At 42.0% G+C, this 21,206-nt stretch overlaps 1 protein-coding gene across 1 annotated transcript in view; it reads right to left on the bottom strand.

Annotated features, from left to right (window-relative positions):
- LOC110545630 (leucine-rich repeat-containing protein 37A3-like) overlaps positions 1-21,206 on the bottom strand; it is a 55,993-nt gene that overhangs the window by 13,254 nt on the left and 21,533 nt on the right. The window contains exons 4-11 of the mRNA XM_060388313.1: positions 17,829-18,464; positions 16,748-17,012; positions 15,127-15,198; positions 13,209-13,280; positions 10,111-10,182; positions 8,963-9,043; positions 2,234-2,305; positions 72-146 (exon numbers count right to left, since the gene is read on the bottom strand). Of these exons, the coding sequence (XP_060244296.1) occupies positions 72-146; positions 2,234-2,305; positions 8,963-9,043; positions 10,111-10,182; positions 13,209-13,280; positions 15,127-15,198; positions 16,748-17,012; positions 17,829-18,464 (1,345 nt within the window). The remainder of the gene's footprint in view (positions 1-71; positions 147-2,233; positions 2,306-8,962; positions 9,044-10,110; positions 10,183-13,208; positions 13,281-15,126; positions 15,199-16,747; positions 17,013-17,828; positions 18,465-21,206) is intronic.

Below are 21,206 nucleotides of genomic sequence, written 5' to 3'. Positions count from 1 at the left end.
CGCACACGCACACACACGCACATACACATTTTTTAAATTAAGTGAAATTATTCAAAGAGAATAAACCTTACAGGTGCTCCAGTTCCAGCGTCATCATGAGGATGTTCTCGAGCGTCCTCAGCGGCACCTGTGTTGTTCCAATGTCTCTGGAGGAGAAAGCCAGGCGTCATGAGGAGCCATTTTCATCACCTGTGGTAACTGAAGCTTTGGCTTTCCTAGAAAGCCTTTCTGGCTCAGAGGTTTCTGGTTGGACAGATGGCTCAGAGGCTAAGGGCATGGACTGCGCTTGCAAATGGACCTGGGTTCAGGTTCCAGCACCCATGTTGGGCAGCTTACATCCACCAAGGATTCCAAGTCCAAAGCATCTGCTGACTTCATCTGTCCTCTCCAGACGCTTCCGAGCATATGGGCATATTAGCGCGCGTGCGCGCGCGCACACACACACACACACACACACACACACACACACACAGATAAACATAAATAAAAGTAACATTGCCATAGATTATTTTATAGAGCTCTTTTTGAGAAAAAAGAAAAGTTACTGTTTCCATCATCAAATTAATGAACTTGGCATGGAAAAGCACCTGTCCTTCTGTCGTTAGCCTTCTTCTCATTTTTATACTGCAGTCCTCCTACAGTATAACCACTCTATATTTTTTCTTTTTATTTTCACCTTAAGTTCATATACTTAATTCCCATTTATTTAAAGTTCTGTCAAATCCGTATATACTACTTAGATTAAAAACACAGGAATCTGGGCATTTAAACTTGGGGGGACAGGATTTCACTCTGTAGCCCTGGCTGTTCTGGAACTCACTTTGTAGAGCAGGCTGGCCTTGAACTCAGAGCAACCTTCCTTCTACCTCCTGAGTGTGTCAACACACAGAGCTTCCTTTTTATTTATTTTTTAAAAATGTTTATTTATTGTTTATGTGTATGTGTGCATGTTTAGGTGCCTGTTGAGGCCAGAAGACAACAGATGTCCTGGAATGATGGTGAGCCACCTGATATATGTGCTGAGAACTCAGCCTGGGTCCTCTATTGAAAGCAGTAAGTCCTCAAACCACTGAGCCAGCTCTCTAACCTCTTTTTCTTTTTCTTTTTTACATAAAGGTTGTGTGTGTGTGTGTGTGTGTGTTTGTGTGTGTGTGTGTGAGTAGGGGCTACAAAGAGAGGCCAGAAGATTCAGATTCCCTAGAGTTGAAGTTGTAGGCAGTTGTAAGTGGCTCACACGGCCTCTCTTTTCTCTTTTGAAAAGTAGTGTACACTGGGGCTCAGCCTTTCAGAACTTTGGCTGCTCTTCCAGAGGACTGGGGTTCCATTCCCACAGCCACAGGCTGGCTCACATCTGTCTGTAACTCCAGCCATCTGGCGCCCTCTTCCGGCGTTTATGGGCACTGCATGCACAGGCTGACAGACGTTCACAGGGACAGTAAACATCCATACCCCTGAAATATCTTTATAATTTAAAAAGTAGCATACGCTCATGGCTTTTTGCTTTCTCAGATTATATTTCTACATGTGTTTACGTATACATCTTTATGTTCTTCAGTACTATTCCCTTCTCAGATGAATGTATTGTCTATTGTATCATTTCTTTACCTTCTTCAAATGTATTTATCTGTGTATGTATGTGCGTATGTATGTTTTTATGTACTCACGTATGTGACACAGTGGATATAGGGAGGTTAGAGGACAAACAGAGTTAGTTCTTGAACTCAGGTTCTGAGGATTGGTGGCAAGCCTCTTTATTTGCTGAGCTATCAAATAAAGCCCCTACTTTTCTTTCTTTCATTTAATGTTTTTTGTTTTGTTTTTTCAAGACAGGGTTTCTCTGTGTAGTCCTGGCTGTCTTATACCTGCTTTGCAGACTAGTCTAGCCTCAGGTGCACGGAGATCTGCCTGCCTCTGCCTCCCTGAGTGCTGGAATCACAGGCGTGTGCCATTGTGCCCGGCTCTTATTTTATTTTATTTTTAAACAGTGTCCCAGTGTAGGCCTGGATTAAATGTAACTCACAGATATCTGTCTGACTCTGTCTTCCAAGTGCTGAAATTAAAAATGTGCACCACCTCTCCTGACTTTCCATACTTTTCTCAATGATTTTTTTTCAATAATCTAGTTAAAACTACAATTGTGATTTAAAAAAAATCATTAAGGCAAAATATTGTTGCTAGAATTAAAGAAGAGCAGAAATCGTTTCAGGAACCATGAGATTACCATGATACTTACAGATGTTTTAATGATGGCAACTTATAAAAGTAAGGATCTTCAACAACTGTCAGAGGGTTATGGCTGAGAATTCTGAAAAATGCAATTGAATTTACATTACAAACATTTCAACCTGCATGACACTACTTGAAAACTTTAGGTTCATCTCTTTGGTATATTTTCCACATGGTTTTACCTGTAAACCACCCTTAGTATCCACGAACATATAGAACATATAGAACATACAGAAAAATAAAAGAAAAAAATAGAGAAAATCAGAAAACAAAATGGAATATAAAGAAAGAAAGAAATGCCAAAGAGCTTTTAGGTCAAAAATCCAACAAACAGGTACACTGATAGTAAAGCTCTTAGCCTGTAGCAAAGGCTTTTTGTGTCTTGGGGTTTTGGTGGGTGGTGGTGGTGGTGGTGGTGTTCCTCTGTGTAGCCCTGGCTGTCCTGTAACTCACTCTGTAGATAAGGCTAGCCTTGAACTCAGAGATCTGCCTGCCTCTGCCTCCTGAGTGCTAGGATTAAAGGGGTGTGTGCCACTCTACCTGGCTAGGAAAGGCTATTTTTAATATCTCCTATAATTCAAGGTGCTTGCATATTTTTAGAAATAGAAAACACTTTGTAGTTAGTTCACTAAGTCAAGAAAAATGGTAGGAAAATTTCCTTTAAGCTTTGGAGGAAAATGAGAAGACTGTCAGAGGAGCCCTAGTCAGGCTCCTGTCACAGCCAGGCTCCATCACAGACATCCATCACTTTTTTTTTTTTTTCTTTTTTAGACTAAGGGGGTTAAAAAGTAAAAGTGAAGTAAATTTGAGGTTAGTTCTGATGTTTAATACAGGAAGGAAGGGGATATTTAAGAGAGCTACAATTATATCTTACCCTTGGGACTTAGTTTAGAACAGTTAAAAAATGTATTTAGAATTATTGTATTGGAGGCCGTGCATGCGAGTGCCAGGGCAGGTGTCAGCGAACAATTTGAGGGAGTCTGTTTTCTCCTCCTGGGTTCCAGAAATCAAATTTAGGCCATCCAGCTTGTGCAGCAAAAAACAAAACAAAACAAAAAACAAAAAAACAAAACAAAAAAAAACCCCAAAACCAAACCAAAACAAAACAAAAAAACCTTTTACCTGCTGGTCCATCTCCACAGCTAACACAGCCTTTTCCTTTTATTTTTTGTCAGTGATGGGGACTGAACCTAAGACTTCATAGAGAGGTGGTGTGTGTTTCTCACTAAGCTCTGGCTCATACAATATAGTTTGATCATATTCTTTCTAGAAAACTTTAAAAAACACAATTTCCTGGGCTGGCCAGTTGACACGAATGGCAGGCAGCAGGTAGAGGGCTTACTGGCAACTTGACAACTGTACTTGAGTCCCTGGACCCAGTGCTCTTCCACACTTATACCATGGCATGTGCAAGCTAAATAAATTAAAGGTCGAAATATAAATTTTAAGGGCTTATAAATAGTATAAAATAATGGGCTTAAAATAACTTTTTTTTTTCTTTTAAGGAAACAAGTCTCATTAGCACAGGCTAGCCACAGACTTGAACTCCCGGCACAGCTCAGGATGACCTTGTTGTTACTCTGATGTCCCTGACTTTACACACGGGCTGGGATTACACACTGCCATGAGTGGCTGAGAAGTTAGCTGTTTAAACCCCGAGCGCTCATTTGAGAATGCCTCCATAAAAATCATGATGTCCTTTTATCCCTTTTTCCTAATGACTTCCCATGATTAACATTAGCCCATTGTCATTGAGACGTTAGGGATTTAAAGGGATGACAACGCATCGACATCAATGAAGATGGTTGAGTAAGGACAGCGGAGTTCATCCCTCCATAAAACAATGAATTATCGAACTGTGGAAATTTAACCAAAGGCTTGCTATACTCCAGGCTCATTTATTCAAGACAATCAACTCAATCTCTGCAATTTCTGTAAGAACGCTAAGATCTGTGTTGTTTTAACTTGCCCTGGATCATTCCTCATCTTAGCTCAGTAGGATCTGAGTTCAAACTATGGCTCTGTTTTTAAAAATATATAATTTATTTGTTTGTATTTTTTATGTACATTGGCGTTTAGCCTGCATGTTTATCTGTGTGAGGGTGTCAGGTCCCCTGGAACAGGAGTTATAGACAGTTATAAGCTGCCATGTGGTCTGCTGGGAATTGAACTCAATTCCCCTGGAAGAGCAGCCAGTGCTCTTAACCACTGAGCCGTCTCTCCAGCCCCAAACTCTGCCTCTTAAACTTCCTAGTGAAGTGATGTGAATAAGACAGCCTGAAAGCTGAATTCTTTTAGCAGTATTTTCCTTACAAGCAGTCCAGGATTCAAAGGCATCTAGAAGAAGCATAGCCAGAACAGGTGGCTCAGCACTAGTGACTTCGTATGTAAAATGGACAAGGGGTAGGAACCATGGCGATGCCAGAGAATAGTGTGTCCAGCAGCTCTCCAAGTGTGCATTGCTTAGAGGGAAATGCAGCTCTCTGCCCCACGGGTCCTATTAGAAGTAGAAGCCAACTGCGTGATACAATACACAGAAGGCTGAGCGAAGCTGTCCCCGAAGCCAGAGTTTCTTGGCGGTTCTGTGGCTTGTTAATGATGCGAACATGGACAAGTTTGCCAGTGCCTCTCAGTTTTAACTTTACCAGTAACAAAATGTGGATAATAATGGGTTCATTGCGAGACTAGTAAAAACCAGGAACGTTTGATTATGTACGGCACACCCGGCACTTTTGGAGGAACGTCACGGCATTATTTCATTTCTTACAGTAATTCAAACAGTGCCTGGAGCATAACAGCACCTCATAAATGTAGATGTCAGAGAGTTATTCCAGGCAGAGGGAGAGTTACTAGGACTGCAAGAAAAGGTGCCTTCTCCCACCAGTGGGAAGAACAGATGTAGCAGGGAATGCAAAGGTATTGTTGGGTGTGACTCCTCAAGACTGCTGCCTGGTTACCAACTAAACGTCCCACTCAAAGCACCCCAAAGGACAGGCTTGGGTTGCTCTTTTCATCTTTAATGTTTGCGCCTCTCTGAATGTGAGAAGCGGCTGCCAGAATCCTGTGCAAACCAAAGGGAGGACACCAAGATCTGAAGGGAGCAAACTTTTTTTAAAAACATATTAATTTTTTTTTCAGATTTATTATTTGACATGTATGAGTGTTTTGCCTGCACGTGTGTATATGCACCACATGTGTGCCTGGTACTTGTGTAAATCAGAAGAGGACACTGTGTCCCCTGGAACTGGAATTACTAATGGAATGGTTGTGAACCATTAGTAATGGGTGGGTTCTGGGAATCAAACCCAGGTCCTCTGTGAGAGCAACAAATGCTTTTTGTTTGTTTCTTTGAGACAGAGTTTCTTTGTATAGCCTTGTCTGTCCTGAACTTTCTTTGTAGAGCAGGATGGCCTCAAACTCACAGAGACCCATCTGCTTCTGCCTCCCTGAGTGCTGGGATGACAGGACTGTATCACTATGCTTGGTGCAAAAAAGTGCTTTTAACCACAGAGCTATTTCTCCAGCTTCAGGAGCAAATTTTTGGGCATGAATAGTTTCCTATAGGGAACAAATGATAGGGGACCAGAAGGAAGCATTGGGGGTATTTCTGGGCCCATGAGCCAATTTATGGACCTTTACCCCATGGATATTCTTAATAGTGGATAGACGTTTCAGTAGGGATAACACTTGGATTTCCCTTTCATTTTCTCTCAGGATTATGCTCTTGGCATAGTGTTGATGGGCCATAGCCAAACCATCCTGTGCATGTGCTCAGTCTGAATAATATGTAGCTCTTCTGCCTAGTGAAGACCTTCAGGGTGCTTATTAGTATTAGCAAGGAAGTGACTAAAAGAATTTTTAAAAAGTAGCCACCAGTCTGGACCTGTGTAAACCTGAAGGAGAAACAATTTAAAATTGGATTGTCAACCACTACTGGTTCTTTGTAATATTTTTCATATGAAAGAGGAAAGATTCCTGCTATGAATGAAACAATGGTACTTGACTAATGAGCTTTTTGGTTAACTTAACTAATAATCTTTGACCTGGATTTCAGAGTCAAGATCATCTGACCCTAGGGTACTGCTAACATGTAGCTTCAGTGTTTGTCAGTAACATGGCTGTATCCAAGTAGGCACCTGGAATGAGGGATGAATCTGGATCTTGAGAGGCCTGACCCTTATCAAATTTGGGAAAGGCCCTCTAATAATCACATGCAGAGTTTATTAATCCAGAAGCTGCTAGAGGCCCAGCCAGGACTTTGGCAGGTCCTGTGCACTGAGAAGCCTTTGAGTTTAGGCTCCATTCAGCTCTGGACAAGCCCACCTCATTTGGGACTTTTGTTCAAACTTTTGTAATGCAGGGAGACAAAACTTTAATTTAAAAACACTCTAGGGGCTAGGGAGATGGTTCAGCAGTTAAGAGCTCTGTCTGCTCTTCCAGAAGTCCTGAGTTCAAGTCTCAGCACCCACATGGTGGCTCACAACCATCTATAGTGAGATCTGGTGTCCTCTTCTGGCATGCTGATGTACATGCAGATAGAACACTCATACATTAAAAAAAAAAAAAATCTTAAAAACACTCCAGGAATAATGCACTATGTGTCACAGAATTCCTTTTCAGTCCCTCGGCAACTTGCCTTTAGAAAGATCCAAGAAGCTTGTGTTCTACCATGGGAAACATTTCCTAAAGAAAATTGCCCTCATCTATTACAAAGAGTTTAGTGTTGGAGCCTAACAAAGGAGTCCAATTCCCAGCACACACTTGGTCAGTTGTGTCCGTTGTCATTAGGCTTTTTTTTTTTTTTAAATGAGTTCTCACTATCCTGCTTACGTCAGCCTTGAACACTTGGGCTCAAGGCTACCTCAGCATCTGAGTAGCTGGACTTATAAACACATACCATGCCTGCTTCACTGCGCCAATCTGTGACAGTAACTGAATTCTGAGAGGTACAGTTCCATTCAGATAAAATGATGTGAATTTCAGTGTCCAAATCCAATTAGCTCTGCTTTTCTCATCACCAGGAAGCAACCTCCCTTTCTGTTCAGATGGACACAGAAACTAGGGATAACAAGTCAGTGCCTCCCACATGAGTCTTTTCTAATCCACTGTCCATCCCTACTCTGCCTGAGAAGCAGACCCTCTGGTTCCTCTCCCCGAGTTAGGAGTCAGCAAATTGTGCTGGAGAGAGGTGCCTGCTACAAAGAGCATGTACAGAGCAGTGTGTAACTGCAACCCATTCCAACCTGTCCTCCAATGGGAACCAACTGTGAATCCGGGCTTCTGACCTGCCAGACAGGTTACAGTCACCCAAAGTCAGGTTCAGAGCAGAAATTTCACTTTGAGTTTTCTAGGTATAAGGTCACTGTGCAATTCAAATGCTGATTTCTGATATCCCCCATATCTGGTTGCAGTCCTTGTTGTGAGAATCTGTCTCAATTTGTGTAAATACTGCTCCCCAATTGTCCCATGATACGCCAATAAAGCAGCCTACAGCCAATCACTAAGCATGGGAGAGAATAGGGCTGGATTTCCTGCCAGCCATGGGAGGAGAAGTTAGAGAAGGAAGTAGGGGACTGAGCCATAATCCTGGTAACATCAGGAGAGAGGAAGGAGATTCAGCAGGAGCACAGAAAGCTATAAAGTGCCAAGTATCTCTGGGATGCATTCTGGAAAGAAACCAGATTAGCTTAGAGGGTTAAGACTAGAGTAATAGCTACTCAGTTATTGTGCTGTGAATCTTATTATTAAAAAATATAAAGGAGTCTCAATTATCTGTGTGATAGCTGGGTTAAGAGAGAAAAACAAACACACACAGTTTTGGAAAAACAACACTAACAGTTTATAATGCTCTCCTGGACACTGAACATCACACAAAGTGGCTTTTTTGTTTTGTTTTGTTTTGTTTTGTTTTGTTTGACACAAGGGTCTAGTACCAGTCCAAGACTGCTTCCAATTTATGATCCTCCTGCCTCTCTGTCTCCCGAGTCCAAGTGCTGCTATTTAAGTATGTGTGGCAATGCCTGACGAACATAGAAATTTTTAGCTAAAAGCTAATATAATTCACATCCTTCTTGGGGAAAAAAAACTTATATAGAACCAGGTAGAGCCACATGTTTTCTTTATGAATATTTTCAACCATACAGCTTCATGAAGATAGCCTCTTTTCCCATGCTGCAAAGGTGCCTCCTACTCACAGATAATCCATGACTTCAGAGGCATACATTTCCTGAAAAATGATGTTCTGGATGGTGGGGAGAAAAGTCCCAAGGCAAAGTTTCAGGAAATGTCTGCTTTACATTTATGAGAAAGCACCTACACCTGTTGCTCCCTGAGTTCTTGGTGTTAACTTTGCAGCTCTGTGTGGCATCCATTCAAACAACTGGGAAGTGAATGGGAGAGGGAACCAGAGTGAAGCTCATGAGCGGGTCTCCAGAAGCATTCACACGTCAGAGCACAGCACCGGGGCCCCACGACGATGTCCAGGGAGTGTTGCTTGAGCGGCATTACTTGTAGTGCCTGTGCTGAAGGTCAGGACTAGGAAAACAGAGCGTGTCTAGCAATTTACCTAAGTCTCCTGGCCTCCTGTGCCATAGTTCCTCATTGGCAAAGAGGGAATGGACCTTAAGACAAGCTTTCCACAGTTCACGCAGGGTTTACACCCAGCGAGGCAAAACTGCATGCGGTTAACACACAAACAGGCATTCACACGTGCTTAATTCACTTCTACTTCACTTACAACTTCTGTAAAAACTGCATTCCGTGCCATGCTTGAAACGTTCCAAAGCTCAGTTCAGTGAGTAAATTGCACCCAAGGTTCCTAAAATAACCATGATAAAAAAAAATACAAGCCAATGAAAAGATACTCTTTAGAACATCTGCATTTACGCTAATTCTAATTTATATATAATTAAACATAAATTCCATATATTCTCCATTTGCTAAAGAATTCTGGGGATAATACTGGCTTGTGATTTATACTTTTGATATTTATGTATGTAATACATTAGCTACAGGAAATGCTCAAAATTTTTTCAATGATCTTTACTTCTCTAACAGAGGGTTTTTAAGCATGAGTGACATTTTGGGTTGGACCACTCTTTGTTGTATAGGTTTGTTCTATATATTGGAGGATATTCAGGAATAGCTATGATGTTTAGGCTCTCTAGATGCCAGTAGCTTTTCCACAATTGACAAGGGTACACTATCACACTGAGTAAGAACTGGTACTGTCATGATTCACTCTGACATCAGAATTATCATATTCATCTTATTATAGACTATAAGGATTTAACATAGAATTTTCATGCCTTTCTACCACTAACAAAGTTTTAGTTTCATACAAAATGAAGGGTTTCATCCTGACAGTTTCATATACCTCCCTCTATCTCACTGTCCTTTGCTCTTATCTGTCACACTACGGACCACCCTACCCTGTTCATCTTCTCACTCCCCATGCAGGCCTACTTTTCTGTCTGTTACACACACACACACACACACACACACACACACACACACACACACACACACAAGCACAAGCCTGATTGCCCCTATTCGAGAAAACATGGTTTTATCTATCTTTATGTCATTTATCGTCTCTTGTCCATTTTTCTAGACTCCCTTCTCGCCCCTCATAGTGTGTCTTCTGCTTTCAACATACACATACAAATCTAGGAATGTAGCTCACTGTTAGAGCACTTGCACAGCAAGTACAAGGCCCTAGGTTTGTCCCCATCTCCAAAGCAAACAAACAAATGAAAAATGCAGTATTTGTCTTTTTTTTTTAGTCTAGCTTATTTTCTACTAGCAAAGTTGTAAGTTAGGGCTCAAAAAGTCACAAAAGGGTGATTCAAATTCAAATACGAAGGGGTTATTTTTGTAACTTACATATACTTCAAAAAAGGTAATGATTCAAATGTCCTTCTTTCAATATAACGTATTTTATTGCAAGATACATCCCTAGGAAACATAAAAGAGAAACATTGCTTTGCTTAGCTATTAGATATCCATTTAGTATGACTAACAGAATTTAGAGTTGGTAATAGAAAATACATTGCTTTTGTCTAAACTCTAAACTTTTGGATTTGAATATTTTAGAACTTATCCTGTCCATCCATCTCCTAAGATATTCAAATATATACAATAAAACTATAGATCTTGATTGGTTGTTTGCTATTTTTATTTTTGAGTTAGTCATTCTGAGAGGTTTGTGTGGAACAGTGTCTTTCCATGTAGGCTAGGCTGCCCTCAAACTTGTAGTTTTCCTACCTCGGCCTCCTGAGTCCTGCAATTCCCGACATGTACACCTGGTGCCTGGGACCTCTGAAGATGCAAGTTCTTAGTTCTTCAGACCTGCTGATTCAGTTACTGTGCCTTGAGGAGCGATGGCAGAACCCAGTTGTAGCAAGCCCTTCAGGTGAGTCTGCGAGGCACCTGATTGTCTGAGAGTACTGCTACAGTGCCACGGTCCTCACACGCCCTAGAAGGCCTGGCTGTACAGGTGCTCATGGGCATTCCTCTAGCTCATGTCTCTAACTTTGGCCTCCACCCTTGTGTGTAGTGCCTAGCATATTCTCCCCCAGCATACCTGTCTGGGGCTGGTTGAGATGTCATGCATATGGACAGCAGTGGCCAAGCCTAATGACCTGAGTTCAACTCACCCAGACCCCCGTAGTGGAAGGAGAGAACCAAATCCTGCCAGCTGTCATCTGATCTCCATCCTTGTCTCACACACACACACACACACACACACACACACACACACAAAATGTAGTCATGAAGGGTTTTTAAAAAGAGGCCCAATGTCACTTCAAGATCTTGTTCAATTGCTTTGGTTGCCAGATGTGTGTGCCTTCAAGTCTAGGACTTGGGAGGCAGAGGCAGAGAATCCCAAGTTTGAGGCCATCCTGGTCTCACAGAGTGAGTTCTAGGACAGCCAGGGAGGGGTACACAGAGAAACCCTGTCTGAGTGGGGGATTAGGGTTGTTGAGATTTTTATTGTTTAGTTAGTGGACGGTAAGGGAATTTCTGGTATGTTCACTTACAACAAACACTTCTAGATACACTTTAATTTATTATAGACTGGGTTTCCTTGTGTAGTCCTGGTTGGCATGGAGCTAATTAGAAATGCCTCTTAAACACCACTTCAAATATCTATTTCTGACATGGCCATAGAAAATTTTTTACATTGAAAACCTTAATACCAGCCTGTTCTCCTAACAGCTTTATCAGTTGATAACATTCGTATAATGTGTGTGTTCAGCTAATTACTCAATATTGCAGTGTTAAGTTTAATTCAGATCAACTGAAAGAATAAGACGGGCACAGTAGGCAGATGCAGCAGATGCCTCAGTTCCATAATGTGGGTTGGAAGACCAAGGTAGGAGGGTTGGGGAAAGTTCAAGGTCAGCCTAGGACGTGGAGGAAGACCCAGGCTCAAAAAAAAGGATGGAATATAGCACAGCTGGCGGAGTGGGTTCCAGCACACAGGAAACCTTGGGTTTGGTTCCAAGACTGCATAAACCATGTAGTGGGGGATCGCTGGGAATCCCAGCACTTGGGGGGGGTTGAGCCTTCATTGAAACAAAAAGTATTTTCTCCTCTTCTGTGTCATGTATGTTCCAGTTAATTTTTAAAATGTCTTTCAATTTAAAAGAAAATTGATACAACTGTTGGGGCAGTGGTGGCGCACACCTTTTTGTCCCAGCACTCAGAGGCGGAGGCTGGTGGACCTCTGAGTTTGAGGCCAGTCTGATCTACAGAGCAAATCAGAAGAATCAGGTGTTAAAGGCCAACCTTTGCTTTTTAGAGAATTCAAGGTCAATCTGAGCTTATATTGGGCCATACTTCAGAAAGGAAAAACAACAACAACAACACTATTAAAACACTCTGGGCTGATGACCTTCACATTAAGACAGGTACCACTTTCCTGCTCTTACACGCAACAGCTTGAAGTAGTATGAATTCCTTCTATCTTACTCTACTTTTTTTTTTTTTTTTTTGTAAAGGTTAGAATAGCAAATATTTCAGACTTTGCAGGCCACATATAGTCTCTGTTGCACATTCTTTATTGATTCTCCTTTTCTCTTTTAGTCCTGTTAGTAGTTTGGATATGAAGGTACCACCCCCACTCCTCCTACTCCCCTACCCACTAAAACTAAGAAAAGAATCATACATTGAAGGTTTGGTTATCACAGCTGGGGATCAGTTGATCATGAAGTCACTAAGGTCATCCATGAATTAACTCACTCCCTATCTGAATGTGCTATAAGGAGTTAGGGCCTAACTGGAGGAGGCAGAAACATGGAGACATATTTTATCACTGAGAATTTCAGCCTTCCATCATCATGCTCTGCCCCACCACAGGCCCAGAAACAATGGAGCCAGCGGCTATGAACCAAAAACCTCTGCAATGAAGGGCCAAGTTGTTTGTATCAGGTGCCCTGTCTCACCAACAGGAAAGGTACTGGCACAAGTCCTCTAAAAGTGTCAGACCACTCCTAACTCATGGGCTACAGTAAATGAGAACATGGATCAGACTTGATCGAGGGATGACAAGATCTAAATACAGGCATATAACAAGGGCTGTGTGAGTTTCAGTAATTGCTTGTCTGTATGATTTAAGAAATTTAAAATGCGTGGAAGGTATTTTAATGTTAGAGATGGGCTGAAAACTCCACAGACTGACATAACTGCGGATTTGTTTTATATTCTGTACTTAGAGGCCTGGTCCTGCCAAGTAGCCCTGGAACTCATATGAAACCTGCTGTGTAGACCATGCAGATCTCCAACTTGCTTTTTCTGTTTTCCAACAGAAAACTTCCTGTTTCCAACCTCCTCAGTGCTGGGATCATAGGCAAGCACTGCCAAACCCAGTCAATCATTGAACAATTTTATTGTTTCAAAGATGTCAGTATCTAATTCAAATCCCTTGTTTATCCACAGATAACTCATAACTTATAAATAGATATGCTTGACTAACTCACAAAATCCGGAGGGATAGCAGGCCTTCAAATGTATCCTTACGTAATTCAGTCAGGTGGTTTTCACTGAGAATGCTGGAAAATTAAAAGGTTACCTGGATCAAAAATCATCAAATAGATGGAGAACATTTGGTGGTGAATTGGAATGGAGAAATACATGCGTGCTGTCATGTGCTATTGCCTACAACATAAGCTCATACTACTTATTTTTAGGGCAATCAAAATGTCATACATACAATGGTTTCCACTCTAGAGATCCCATTTCTATGTATCTAATCTACAGAAACTTGCACATATTCAGAAAGATGTGTGAAGGATATTTATTACAGCCAGACATGTAACAGAAGAACTAGATAGTCTACAAACTATCTAATATTACCAGTAGGGTAATATTACATTCTCACTGATGTGTACGTACTATGAAATGTGCAGGACTTGAAAGAACTAGAATAACCCTTCATGTGTTAAAATGAAACTTTAAATGTCATGAAGTGAAAACATCAAGTCGCAGGATGTGGTCATTTATGTAAAAAAAATGATACTCCGTGACAAATCTATTTTTCGGTATGCAAAATATGTCTGGAAAGATACATACCAAATTCACAGTAGTGGTTCCCTGACCTAGTTTAGGTTGTTTTTAACTTGACACAAACTAGGGTCATCTGTGAAGAGGGGATCTCAGTTGAGAAAATGTCTTTACCATGGGCAAGTGGGGCATTTTCTTTATTAATTATTGATTGAGGGCCCAGCCCATTATGGGTGGGGCCATCACTGGGTAGGTGGTCCTGGGATGAATAAGAAAACAAACTTGCTCAGTTAGAGGGAACAAACCAGTAAGTAGTGCTCCTCCATGGCCTCTGCTTCAGTTCCTGACTACTGTCTTAAGCTTCATGGATGTCCTTTCATGACAGTTTATGATTTAAGATGAAATAAACTCTTCCTCTCCCAGGAGCTTTTGTTCATGGCCTTTATTGCAGCAAAGCAAAACTAACACACTGCTTCAGAGGTGAAAACTTGGAGCACAAGGAAAGTTTCTTTATACCTGATATTTAATTTATATCCATTAAAAATGGAATCATAGGCCAGGTGTAGTGGTACACACCTTTAAGTGAGCACTCAAGAAAAAGAGGCAGAGTTTGGGATTGGTGGTGCACGCCTTTAATCCCAAAACTCAGGGAAGCAGAGGCAGGAGGATTGCTGGGAGTTTGAGGCCAGCCTGATATACCAAGTGAATCCAGCCAGCCAAGGCTACACAGAAAAAAAGCCCTGTCTTGGTAAACAAAACAAAACAAACGAACAAAAAGAAGCAAAGACAGGCAGATCTTTTTGAGTTTGAGGCCCATGTTGTATACTTAGTGAGTTTCAGGACAGCCAAGGTTACACAGAGAGATGCTGTCTCAAAAACAAACAAACAAAGAAACAAAAGCCAAAAAATGTTGTCAGAGATGACTTTTACATTAAAGACAAATTTAAATAGTCACTTCTTTCAAAGAAAGACCATAAAATTTAATTTAAAAAATTGAGCAGCAAAATGACCCCAAAGGAAAGGGGACTTACTGCCAAGACTGAAACCTGACTTCAATATCCTGGACCCATATGGTAGAAGGAGAAGAGCAAGTTCTGCAAGCTGTCCTCTGACCTCTGCATGCATGCCCTGGCTTGCTGTGCTCACACAAATGCACACAAAATAAAATGTAAGACAATTTTTGGTTGAATTCATCATGTTTGAACCCAGGGCCTCATGCATGCTAGGTACCAGAGAAATTCAGTCAATAAAAGTTGATTTGTACCTTTTCTCAGGGGTATTTACCTCAAAATCTGGACCAAGAAGGATCTTACAGTGCAGTGATTTTATTTTTTATTTTATTATTATTTGTGTGTGCGTGTGTTGTGTACTCCTATTTGGAGAAAACATACTCACAGTTTCTCAGTCCAACGGTATGCTCTCCATACACGTTTGTCAATGTAAGAAATAGCATTTCCTCGGAAATTTCTGTGAAGAAACAATTCATATACTTGTATAAGTAGGAAAAGAATAAGCAGAATCAGCCAAAAGTATTACACCTTCATGGAGGTGTTCAATGCAGAACAAGGACACCAACTTTCTAACTCCCAGATCTACCAGCTTCCAAGGGAGAACAGTTCACGCCGCAGGGCTGCTGATGCAAGCATGCGGTATTTCTTCAAAGGATGAACTTCTAACCTGCCGGTTCACGTTCCACTTTTCTGTTTGTTGTATAGTCAAGAGCCCAACTCTAAATTCAGCCAGTCACTAAATCCTGTCTTCTCTTTCTCATGAGCCATCATGTTGGAGGGTCTGGTGCCATTATATATATATGGATTCTAAAATGGTCCAACATAGGAGAATGGTGGAATATATCTATAATCCTAGCACTTGACTCAGGCAGGAGAATTGGAAACTCAAGGCCAAATTATACTACTGTTCTGTCTTTTAAAAAAACTTCTCCTGTCTCACTAATTTTCCTCTATTTCCTGGATACTTCTAATGGTTTTCCATGTCTCCCTCTGTCACTCTCTAAATTTTTAGAGTTGATATTCCAGATCTTATATAATATCTTCACTTGCTTTTAATCTGACAAGTCTAAATCCCCATCTTTCTTATTGCCATGCTTTTGCCCAGGCTGAACTCTGATTTTACTCTGTTCAACAAGTATAGATGTCCTCTGAGCTACAGTTAAGGGTTTAATTTTTTCCCTTTCTCCTAGATATCATTTTCATGTTCTAGAGACAACACCACAATATGACTCTCACAGTTCTTGGCCCCAAGTTGTGCACAAAGATTATATATCCTAGAACCAAGATGAACTCTGAATCTAACTGAAAGAGTGCAAAGTATTATTAAGGTAGCACTTATTTATGCTAAGAAGTAAGTTTTCCAGGTAGTCAACTAACCCTCACAACAATCCTATGAAAAAGTATCTGTAAGACTCACCCCCTCCTGCCTTTTTTGTTCTTTTATTCTAGACAGGGTTTCTCTGTGTAGGCTTGGCTGTCCTGAACTCCCTTTGTAGACCAGGCTGGCCTAGAACTCATTGAGATGCTCCTGTCTCTGCCTCCCTAGTGCTGGGATTAAAGGTGTGTGCCACCACATCCTGCCACACTCCCCATCTTATAGGATGGAAGTTCATTTAAAATTAACTCTTCCTAGAGTTGCAGACCTACCACATGAAAGACCTGGGGTTGAGCCCCAGGCGTCCAGCTCTGGAATCTACTCTAATCACTCTGTTGCATCCTCACTAATAAAATAAAGTATAAAGAGGCTGGAGTGAAAAGAAGATCAAAGTTGAGCAATGATATAATGGGGCTAAATAATATGGGCAAAAGAGGAGAGGCCACCACAGATTGAAGCAGTGGACTGTAGTAAGAAGATTATAAGGATGAGGAAGAACTTGCAAGCAAAGTAAGAACAAAAAGTCGGTCAGTGTTGGTTGGGGTGACAAGAAAGGTCCAGTAAGGCTTTGAGGGAAAGTCTGCCATGTCAAGCATAATGCAAAACAGAAATAAGAAAAGGTGATTCTTACACAACAGTTAAGGTGCCATGGTAGGTGTGGGGCCTCGGCACAGGCACGTGGTGGAGTCTCATCCGTGGGCTGAGATGCATGCACGTGAGTGTGTCGTTCTCACACGAGCAGAAGTCACATACGTTGGTGCTCATGGAGTGGTTATGTTTCATTTTAACAATTACATCTCTTTCTGTATTATGATCTGCAGCATGTGGAGTTATGGTAAATTCCTCATCCATAGGTTGAAGTGTGACTTCACTGTGGATTCGAGTCTGAACGTGTTCTGTAGATGGAATTATCACCTTAACGGAATGAGTTGGAGTTGATGGGACTTCATCCTCTATAATTGCTGAGTGTGGATGATGACTGTGATCATGGACTGATGTATCATAATGCTCTGTGCCAAAGTGTTCAGTTGTGGAAGATTCTCCATGTGGGTGCTCAGTGTGAACCACATGCAGTGATGAAGGAGGGAATGTAGTTATTTGGACTTCAGCGTGTGTAGTCTCTGGGTGAATAGTTGGGACTTCAGAATGTGCAATCTCTGGGTGATGAGTTGGGACTTCAGAATGTTCAACCTCTGGGTGAACAGTTGGGACTTCAGAATGTTCAATCTCTGGGTGAACAGTTGGGACTTCAGAATGTTCAGTCTCTGGGTGAATAGTTGGGACTTCAGAATGTGTAATCTCTGAGTGAACAGTTGGGACTTCAGAATGTTCAGTCTCTGGGTGATGAGTTGGGACTTCAGAATGTTCAGTCTCTGGGTGATGAGTTGGGACTTCAGAATGTTCAGTCTCTGGGTGAATAGTTGGGACTTCAGAATGTGCAATCTCTGGGTGAATAGTTGGGACTTCAGAATGTTCAATCTCTGGGTGAAGAGTTGTTGGGAATTCAGTATGTTCAGTCTCTGAGTGAATAGTTGAGACTTCAGAATGTGCAGTCTCTGAATGATGAGTTGGGACTTCAGAATGTGCAGCCTCTGGGTGACTAGTTGGGAATTCAGAATGTGAAATCTCTGAGTGAATAGTTTGGATTTCAGAATGTGAAATCTCTGAGTGAATAGTTGGGCGTTCAGAATGTGCAATCTCTGGGTGAATACTTGGGACTTCAGAATGTGCAATCTCTGGGTGAACAGTTGGGACTTCAGAATGTGCAATCTCTGGGTGAACAGTTGGGACTTCAGAATGTTCAGTCTCTGGGTGAACAGTTGGGACTTCAGAATGTGCAATCTCTGGGTGAATAGTTGGGCCTTCAGAATGTGCAATCTCTGGGTGAACAGTTGGGACTTCAGAATGTTCAGTCTCTGGGTGAACAGTTGGGACTTCAGAATGTGCAATCTCTGGGTGAATAGTTGGGCCTTCAGAATGTGCAATCTCTGGGTGAATAGTTGGGCCTTCAGAATGTTCAGTCTCTGGGTGAATAGTTGGGCCTTCAGAATGTGCAATCTCTGGGTGAATAGTTGGGACTTCAGAATGTGCAATCTCTGGGTGAATAGTTGGGCCTTCAGAATGTGCAATCTCTGGGTGAATAGTTGGGACTTCAGAATGTGCAATCTCTGGGTGAATAGTTGGGACTTCAGAATGTTCAATCTCTGGGTGAATAGTTGGGATTGCAGAATATTCAATCTCTGGGTGAATAGTTGGGATTGCAGAATATTCAATCTCTGGGTGAATAGTTGGGACTTCAGAATATTCAATTTCTGGGTGTATAGTTGGGACTTCAGAATGTTCAATCTCTGGGTGAAGAGTTGTTGGGAATTCAGAATGTGCAGTCTCTGGGTGAATAGTTGGGACTTCAGAATGCTCCATCTCTGGGTGAAGAGTTGTTGGGAATTCAGAATGTATAATCTCTGGGTGAAGAGTTGCTGGATCTATGTAATGTGTAATCTCTGGATAAGTAATTGCTGGGATTTCAGAATGTGTAGCCTCTGAGTTTGGAGGAAGAGACTGATAATGAATTATTGGCTGAAGTGACCCTGAATAGTGTAGCGAATATTGAGCTAGCATCTCTGTAGGTGACTCTGTCGGCTGAACTGGTGCAGAACGTTTAACCATTGTAGCAGGTCGTGGAGTTATGGAAAACTCTTGGTGTGAGGGATGAATTGTAGCTTGAGTAGGGTTTACGTGATCAGCCTGACCCTGGTCTTCAGGCAGAAGAGTCACCTCATTGTGTTTTGGAAGGGCTACAGAAAGTTCAGGCTCTACTAGACTGGGCATTGCAGTTATGGCATGTTGTTCTTCTATATGAGCTGTGACTTTGAAAGAAACCGGATGCTGAATTTGATCCTGAATTGGTGGTATTTCATAAAACACTGGAGCTTGAGCTGCAACCTCTTCATGTGGCTGTTCAGGCTCAGGAATGATCTCCTGTGTGTGTGCAACATCCAAATGGGAATTTGGAGTTATTGTAAGTTCCACTTCCAAATGTTGACCTGTGACTTCAGCTGGGTTTGGATGCTGAAACTCAGGAACATGTTCTGGAGAGTGAACATGTTCTTCTGCAGGGTTCTCAGCAGGGTCCTGAGTTATTACAGTCTCTTGTATGATTTGAGGAAGCTCTACTTCAGCATTAAGTTGATGAGTTATGGTATGGTCCAGATCCAGGGGCTGGACTGTGATCTCAGCTGCATGGGGAATGTAAGCCTCAGAGTGCTCTATGGTTGTAAGCTGATGAATCTCTGTAGTAGGTTCTGAACTTATGGTGTGTTCCAGGTCCAAGGGATGAAATGAGACAAAAGGTACTGTTGGATACTCAGCCTGATCATGACTTGGTGTTGGAACCATCACCTCTTGATATACTGGGACTGGAACCACAACCTCTTTAGGTGGTTCTGCAAGATGAATTGTGCTCTCTGGCATAGTGTGAGGAAATTCCTCAGGAACCGGTTGATGAGTTATGGTATGCTCCAGATCCAGGAGCTGGACTGTGACCTCAGTTGCATGGGGAATGTGAACCTCAGGGTGCTCTATGGTTGTAGACTGATGAATCTCTGTAGTAGGTTCTGAACTTATGGTGTGTTCCAGGTCCAAGGGATGAAATGATACAAAAGGTGCTGTTGGATACTCAGCTTGATCATGACTTGGTGTTGGAACTGTCACCTCTGTATGTATTGAGACTGGAACCACAACCTCTTTAGATGGTTCTGTAAGATGAATTGTGCTCTCTGGCATAGTGTGAGGAAGTTCCTCAGAAGTCAGTTGATGAGTTATGGTATGCTCTAGATCCAGTGGCTGGACTGTGACCTCAGTTGCATGGGGAATATGAGCCTCAGAGTGCTCTATGGTTGTAGGCTGATGAATCTCTGTAGTAGGTTCTGAACTTATGGTGTGGTCCAGACTCACGGGATGAAATGAGACAACAGGTGCTGTTGGGTACTCAGTTTGATCATGACTTGGTGTTAGAACTGTCACCTCTTGATGTATTGAGACTGGAACCACAGCCTCTTTAGGTGGTTCTGTAAGATGAATTGTGCTCTCTGGCATAGTTTGATGAAGTTCCTCAGAAGTTGGTTGATGAGTTATGGTATGCTCCAGATCCAATGGCTGGACTGTGACCTCAGTTGCATGGGGAATGTGAGCCTCAGAGTGCTCTATGGTTGTAGACTGATGAATCTCTGTAGTAGGTTCTGAACTAATGGTATGTTCCAGGTCCAAGGGATGGAATGAGATAACAGATGCTGTTAGATACTCAGCTTGATCATGACTTGGTGTTGGAACCATGACCTCTTGATAATCTGGGACTGGAACCACAGCCTCTTTAGGTGGTTCTGTAAGATGAATTGTGCTCTCTGGCATAGTTTGATGAAGTTCCTCAGAAGTTGGTTGATGACTTATGGTATGGTCCAGATCCAGTGGCTGGACTGTGATCTCAGTTGCATGGGGAATGTGAGCCTCAGAGTGCTCTATGGTTGTAGACTGATGAATCTCTGTAGTAGGTTCTGAACTTATGGTGTGTTCCAGGTCCAAGGGATGGAATGAGATAACAGGTGCTGTTGGATACTCAGCTTGATCATGACTTGGTGTTAGAACTGTCACCTCTTGATAATCTGGGACTGGAACCACAACCTCTTTAGGTGGTTCTACAAGATGAATTGTGCTCTCTGGCATAGTGTGATGAAGTTCCTCAGAAGTCAGCTGATGAGTTATGGTATGGTCCAGATCCAGTGGCTGGACTGTGATCTCAGTTGCATGGGAAATATGAACCTCAGAATGCTCTATGGTTGTAGACTGATGAATCTCTGTAGTAGATTCGGAAATTATGGTGTGTTCCAGGTCCAAGGGATGAAATGAGACAAAAGGTGCTGTTGGATACTCAGCTTGATCATGACTTGGTGTTGGAACCATCACTTCTTGATATACTGGGACTGGAACCACAACCTCTTTAGGTGGTTCTGCAAGATGAATTGTGCTCTCTGGCATAGTGTGATGAAGTTCCTCAGGAGTCGGTTGATGAGTTATGGTATGTTCCAGATCCAGGG

Source organism: Meriones unguiculatus, chromosome 7 (assembly GCF_030254825.1).
Source record: "Meriones unguiculatus strain TT.TT164.6M chromosome 7, Bangor_MerUng_6.1, whole genome shotgun sequence".
NCBI classification, from domain to species: domain Eukaryota; kingdom Metazoa; phylum Chordata; class Mammalia; order Rodentia; family Muridae; genus Meriones; species Meriones unguiculatus.
The sequence above is the reverse complement of the archived record's forward strand: the minus strand, read 5'-3'. Positions and strand labels throughout refer to the sequence as shown.